This window comes from Pinus tabuliformis, chromosome 5_1 (assembly GCF_031772625.1).
Source record: "Pinus tabuliformis cultivar Carrire ecotype Pingquan chromosome 5_1, CPIR1, whole genome shotgun sequence".
Lineage (NCBI taxonomy): Eukaryota > Viridiplantae > Streptophyta > Pinopsida > Pinales > Pinaceae > Pinus > Pinus tabuliformis.
In genome coordinates this window covers 126,356,387-126,363,793 of record NC_142305.1, presented here as the reverse complement: position 1 = coordinate 126,363,793, position 7,407 = coordinate 126,356,387, and the positions used below count along the sequence as shown (strand labels likewise).

Below are 7,407 nucleotides of genomic sequence, written 5' to 3'. Positions count from 1 at the left end.
ATGAAAACTTTGTGTTATTCTCTTTTGTACATCTAGCACCTATGAAGCAGTGATCAACTGTTTGTGCCCAAACTTTGATTTATGTTGAGATTCGCCTTAATGGGAATCCAAATTTCCATAGACTTGGTCAACCATTGAACTGTTTTGGAGTCCTACTATCTTAGTCTAGCTTTTTGTACCACTTCGTCTCTCGATGCGAATACAACTGAGAAATTAGAAGTTTACATTATCTCTCTAGCCACTCACCCTTCAGCCCTGCCTTCCCTAGATTACCTTTAGATGCAACATCAAAATCTTGGGGTGGGATTAAGGTTTGATTGGAATCTTCCAAGTTCTCTCAAATTTGCCCTCAATCAAGGTCAACTATTTATTGTCACTTTCAACATCATTCCCTAAAAATTGCATGACAAATCGGAAATAAAAACCTTTCTTTCTGGTTAGTTTTCTTGATTCCATTATTTGTCCTTTCTAAATAGTAAGACCAGTGGAATTGTTGGTTGGCCAAGTAATCAACACTTACATGAGTTTTATATACATCTTTGTTTAGTTTACATGTTTCTTGTTTTAAGTTTCCTTGTACATCCTTACATGAACAATAAATATTAAAAACTCAAGGAACATATTATTTGTTTGTAATACTTTGTCACAACGATACACAACACAATACATAAATGTGAGTTCCTTCTTCCTAGGGACCACATTCTTAGGTTATTCCATTCTTGACTTCCATATGTACAGATACCAACAAAAAAATTGTGAACCCTACATATGTGCAAACAACTAAGGCGCATCTATGATATTTTAATGGACATTTTATTAATCATTTTATTACCATATAACATGCAATTGTGCATTGTGCTTGTAGGGATTAATACAAATTAACACTTGTAAATTAGATATCTATTATCTATCCAACACTTCAAATCAAGGTGATTTTTATTGTCTCACAAAATATTGTAGAAAAATTACTCATGGAGATTGAATGTGAGGAGAAATAGTTTCCATCAGGGAAACTAGTGAAGTAGGGTGCAAAGGTTATGAGTGAAATTAGTTGGTTGTCTTATTGTTTCCTTGAGTTTTTCTAGGGTGTTGGCTTTTTGTATTATTTTCTATTTCAGAGTCTAACTATTTGTATGCAGAGAATATTTGAATGCAACTTTCTGGGAAGGAGGGCCATTATTAAAGAGTGTTTCTCCAAGAAGTACAGGCATCCCATTTTTGATTCATTTTACCTTGAAACATCTTTATGGGCTTAGTGTATGAGACAAATTAGTTTGTTTTTGTTCTATCTTTACTTCATGGCTATAAGGAGATAGATTATTATACATGTTTCCTAAGGTGGTTGTGAGTGAGATCCTTATAAAAATGTGATTCTAGGAAGCACATTGCATGGCTAAGGCTAGAAAGCTTGGAGTTGCAACTCCCACTCTTTTTTCCCTGGATTATGAGCTTCACACCCTTACATTTGAATATATAGAGGGTCTATATATGAAAGAGGTGTTTTTGCAATCAAGATCACTTCCTGGCTATGGTATGTTTTTCTAGTCATATTAAAATGAAATATGATCTACAGTGTGAATTTAAGGATAGTCATTGCTAGCTTGGAATAATCATTTTTAATTTGATTTAGCTCCAATTTACTTGGTCTTCCTTTGATCCCCTATGCCAATAATTTTATGTTTGTCTTAGCTGAACAAGAAAGATCTTTGATTTCTTTGTAACTGTAGAGGAACAAATAGGAGATATTGCTCAACAAATAGGTAGAGTTGTTGGACTTTTACATGATGGAGGTTTGGTGCATGGTGATCTGACAACATCAAATATGATAATTCATCAAGATTCCAAACAGTTGGTATGAAGTTATTTTGAATGATGCCTTTTTCCAATCTGAATACATTAATTGGAAAAATCTTACCCTTGGCCAGTTGTAGGCTTTGTTTTTAATCCTAAACTATGAAAATTGTTTAATGCAATTAAAAATTTTACTACATTTTAACTACATGTAAATATTTGTGTTTTCAAACCACAAAGACATGCACAGTTTGTTAATTCCTATTTTTCTTGGATTTATAAAAGAAAAAGTAAGTTTCCTTAGATTTGTTCAATCTCAATGCATATACATCTTGTCTTTAGTGGCTTGGAAAGTCTTCTCAATTGATGTCATGTACATAGCGCATAATAATTTGGCTTGTATTTTATGTTTAGCATGTTAAACTATCTTTTCAATATATGATGTTATGGGAAAATGAATATTTGATATTTGTAAATTATAATGTTTTTGAAACAGGTCCTGATCAACTTTGGCCTTAGTTTCACATCTACATTGCTAGAAGATAAGGTTGTATATTTATATGTTTTAGAGAGTGCATTGTTGTCAATGCATTCTTCTAGTAGGAATGTTGTAAGTTGGCATTGTTGTTAACTCTTAACTCTGGCATATGCTTGTCTTTTAATTCCAATAAGCTATTTTTCTTATTTCTGTTATGACTTGGGGTAGCTTATTACTTACTGATATTTTATTCCACTGGATTGCAGATGGAAAGAGTACTTTCTTCTTATAGAAAATCATCAAAGCAATGGTCAGCTACACTGAATAAACTAGGTCAAGGTAAATCTAAGTTCCTGGAATTTGTTGCAATTGTATCTATTATTTGGTCAACACATAATTTCTTATCCCAGTGAAGGACTGTATTCATGAATTTATGTTTTCACTTGCCTCCTTATTCGAAATTCAAACGTTTGTTAGGTGCATTTTACTTGGTGACTATTAACTTGTCCTTCTTGTCTTTTCTATTGAAAATTATTCATTTCTCATAATTAAAATTTAATATAGTTCCTAGATTTTGTTGCAATTGTATCTATTATTTGGTTAACAGATGATTTATTATCCCAGTGAAGGACTGTATTCATAAATTTATGTTTTCACTTGCCTCCTGATTCCAAATTCAAATATTTGTTAGGTGGATTGTTCTTTGTGACTGTCAACTTGTCCTTGTTGTCTTTGGTATTGAAAACTCTTCATTTCTCATAATTGCAATTTAATACAAATTTTCAATACAATAAATTACATTTTTTGGGTCTACTTTGCAGTTAGTTGCGTGGTAGAAAGTGTACAATGTTGGGCTAAGCATCGTAAATTATTATGGATGTATATATTTTTGTAAACTATCAAGTCTCTGGTTGTTTTCTATCAATCTTAAAGATGTTTAGATTTTGATTTCTTATTTTTTTTGTCTCTTTGATTAAAGGAAGATTTTGTCATAAACTTTGATGTGGTGGATACTTGCGGAACTCTATTAAAGTATACTCATTTGCAGTATCCAAAAACATTGGATTTTAAGTGATATCATTATGTTGTTTTAAGAATTTTAATTCTCTATGATAGTTCATATTGTTTTAATATCTTATGCAGAGCTAAAATATAGTTTCAATTCAGAATGTCGAACAACCTTGGCATGTTTCATTCTTGTAAATAAACAACAAATTCAAGGGTTTAGTTCAACGGTTGTTATCAATGCTTCTAAATATATGTCTAGCTCAAATCTAAAATGTGTCCAGCTTGAATCCCCGTAGGATGAGGTGTGATGGGTATGTACAAACAATATGTTGAAATGCACAATAGTGTATGCAATAGTATGACCATTTATTCCAATACTTTGGTGCATGTTATAACAACTACGAACACTTTCCTAAAGGAAAATATGGAGATTCAACTGCGATTTTATATTTACAATAAGTCTGTGTTCACATTTAACTGTCCTTCTTACATAATATTGTTTTTTTATTGTTGTATTTTATGTTTCTGATTTGTTGTGTTACCAAGAATGGCTTAACAGAGCCACAAACTAGGAAAAATTGAGTGCTACGGTTAGCTTGGGAGTCATTCATAGGGGTCATCTTCAACAAGCTCATTCTTTGATGACTCCTTATCTTACTCAAAATGTCACTAATGGAGGTGGAAGTCCATTTTTTGAGGGTGGAGCCCTATATGCCTTGGGACTTATACATGAAAATCATGGAGAAGGGATCAAGTAGTTTCTTCGTGAAATCTTACATAGTGCAAATCTTGAAGTATCTCATTCCTTTGAAAATATGCACTATTTTATAATAAAAAAGTTTATTCACCCTATTTTTCTAGCATGTTTTTCTCTGAAGGGAGCCATTATAGATGTGTGTTGTAATTTCTACAAGTAATTCAACATGGTGCATGCTTGGGTTTGGGATTGGCAGCTTTAGGAACTGTCGATGAAGAAATTTATGAGGATATCAATAATATTATCTATTTAGATAGTGCAGTTGTTGGGGAAGCTTCAGGTATTAGCATGGGTCTCCTTATGGTTGGACTGCAAGTGAAAAAGCTAGTGAAATGCTTGCATATGCACATGACGAATAACATGAGAAGATTATCAAGTATTAATTATTTGTTATGTAACAAAGAACTCTACTTTGAAATAGTTTTTTACTTGAAGTTGTTAAATTTTCTTATTTTTCCTCAGTCTAAATGGAAGATATGATTCCAATTTAGAAATGACATTCAAGGTTTGGCAGTAAATACACTTGTTGAGCAAATACCATGGGGTCAAGATCTTATTCTGCGTTATGGTGGAATGTATACACTCACCCTCACATACTATGGAACAACCAATAGAAAAGCTATTTGATGCCTTCTCCACTTTGTTGTCTCAGATGTGAGTGATTATGTGAGAAGAATTGCATTGTTTGCCCTTGGGTTTGTTTTATACTATGAATTTGAGTAGATTAATTTTATTTCCATGATCCTCATTCTGCGCATCTTGATATAATTATCTTTTTGTGGTCAGAATCATAAGTGGAATGATTTTTTATAAATATGTAGGCAAGTGGAATGATTTTTCATAAATATGTAGGCAATGTTACTGTTGTTCCTATTTTCCTGTGTTGATTTGACAATTTTCCTTGTACATTGATAGACACCACGGGTTGTATATTTTCCATCCTAGTCTTACAATCCACATGTTAGTTATGGAGAAACTATAATAGGCAATGTTTCTTGTGTTGGTATAGGATTGAGTGAAGCCATTTCACTACTAGAGCCTCTGACATCAGATGTAGTTTATTTTGTTCTTCAAGGAGCTCTAATAAGGATGGCTATGATTCTTATTCAAACAAATGAATCACATGAACCACATGTAGGTAACTTTAGGTATGTTTTCCGTGGAATTTACAATGGCTTAGGAGTATTTCATGGAAATTAATATTTCAAGAGAAAATATTTCTATCACTTACTAATGTTTTTTCAAAATATTGGTATATACATTTATTTCAGTTTTCACCTAAATGAAATGTTCCTTGACAATTTTTCAAGCATCAACTACAGAAAATAATTGTCATTAAGCATGACGATACCATGAGTAAGATGGGTACAATTTTTGTTTTTGGTAGTTTAGATGCATGTGGCAGGAATGTAACTATTAAAGTACTTTTCAGGTCTAAGAATGATAGAATGAATGTTTTTATTGGAACTAAAGTCTTCACACAGTTTTGGTATTTGTATCTACTTATCTACTTCTGGAGCATGTACTTTTCACCAACTACTTTTATTGGGCTTAACTATGACTTGAATACCCCAGAGTTTGAATTTATATTTGATGCAAAACCTTCATTGTTTTAGTAACCCTTTCCAATGACAACTCCAACAACCACCTCAACTACAAATTTGTGAACATATGTCTTGTCAACATCAACATGGGCTAATTAGTTACTAAAAAGTGGAAAGGAATTTCTTCATATACAAAGTTCACATTAATGTTCTATAGGAATTTTCAAAATTTCATTTTTTAAACCGTTCTTTCTTAATTTCTTTACTAATTATTTCTCTGTTGCTCTAGTTATGGAGATCACACATAATTAAAGAAACAAAAGCTTTATTTATTCTACTTAAGAACAGTTTGTGTACGTGAATCTGACAATAAATATATGAAATGTTTATAACAAGTTTGTATACAGTAAACATCTAGGAAATGAATTTTCTTTACCATGTTTAGGTATACTATTGCATGCTCAGCTCCCTTGGGGTATAAAAGTAACCTTGTGTTGTAAAGTCTCAGAAAGTTGCCGTCATTCTTGAGAGAGAGATAGAAGACTACTATACATTTTCATGTTAAATAGAAATAGGTGTGTACATACATCTATTTAGGTATTTTTATTTTATAAATATGAGATTAAAATGGAAACATTATTCAAATAATTGAGGCATATAATAGATAGATATTGTATTTTGGAATGTGGGGAATTCTGCACACCATTGAATATGCACTGAACCCTAGTTAGTTTGGATTAACTAGCATAGGAAGGCCACATGTTCCTTCAAGTCACGAGGGAGATGGGATTGCATAACATATGTAGAGTATGGAAGGGTGGATAATCATAGTCAAATCCCCTCATAGAATTTTGAGCTTGTATTGAATTAGGGTTAGGGTTTTGGGATGGACATGAGAGTTTTGGGTTCTTTATTAGCTCGAGATTACCTGAAATTTTAGTGTGAAAGAAAGGTGTACTTCTGAGGATTTTGTTTTGGGGGACAGGTAATATTTGAAATATTATTTTGCTTTATAAAGTGGGTCTGGTGACAATGCAAAATCTAGGAAAGAAAGGAGGTGGGTGAATTTATAGGAATCAAAGTGGGAGACCCATAACATCTAAAAAAATTATCCCCTCTCATTCAAATTGTGTATGTTGTCTCCCTCATTTGGGTTTTTATCGGGTCTTTCAATTCATGCCCACTTCAAATTACTTTCATATGACTACTACAGAGGTTATGTATGTGTGTTGAGAGTTTCTTATTGTATTCATTTATTTCACAAAGTATAAGCTTGAATTTTGATTATTAAGCTCGAAAAAAATCCATTGTATGATTTCTTTGGACATTCATGATGAATATGAGAAATTGATGATAAGAATGAATCCTCCAAGGTCTATAAATGAATTTGAAAAGAATCTGTCAAATGTTCACACAAATAGGACTCCAAATCCACACCTGTTTCCTTCTTAACAAATATTCTACAAATATTTATGAGTAAGATCCACAGTGTTTATGGATATATTTGCGAAAACAATTTTTGTACCATGCAGTTAGCTTGGATGACAAATATCCATTTTTTTTCTTATACATATATAAATTCGTTGAATATTATTTTCTACAAATATTTATGAGTATCGGTACCATGCAATTAGCATGCTTGATAAACCTCCAATATTTTCTAAAAAATATAAATTGACATCATGGTACCATGCAATTAGCATGCTTGATAAACCTCCAATATTTTCTAAAAGATATAAATTGACATCATGGTAAACATACGAATATCCGATTAAATAGGACCTAAATATGATTCAAAGAATCTCACCTTTAGCCTAAGCACGTAGAAA

The 7,407-nt window shown here is 32.1% G+C and overlaps 1 protein-coding gene and 1 pseudogene across 1 annotated transcript; both read left to right on the top strand.

Annotated features, from left to right (window-relative positions):
- Window positions 1-1,377: 1,377 nt before the first annotated feature.
- On the top strand, window positions 1,378-3,344 carry LOC149163742 (uncharacterized). Its single transcript, XM_089429247.1, has 5 exons — window positions 1,378-1,531; window positions 1,728-1,852; window positions 2,288-2,401; window positions 2,536-2,640; window positions 3,249-3,344. Exons 1-5 carry the CDS (start codon window positions 1,390-1,392, stop codon window positions 3,342-3,344), a joined length of 582 nt encoding a protein of 193 aa, XP_089285373.1. The 5' UTR covers window positions 1,378-1,389.
- Window positions 3,345-3,584: 240 nt separating this feature from the next.
- Window positions 3,585-5,650, top strand: LOC149163741 (26S proteasome non-ATPase regulatory subunit 1 homolog A-like; annotated as a pseudogene).
- Window positions 5,651-7,407: the final 1,757 nt, after the last annotated feature.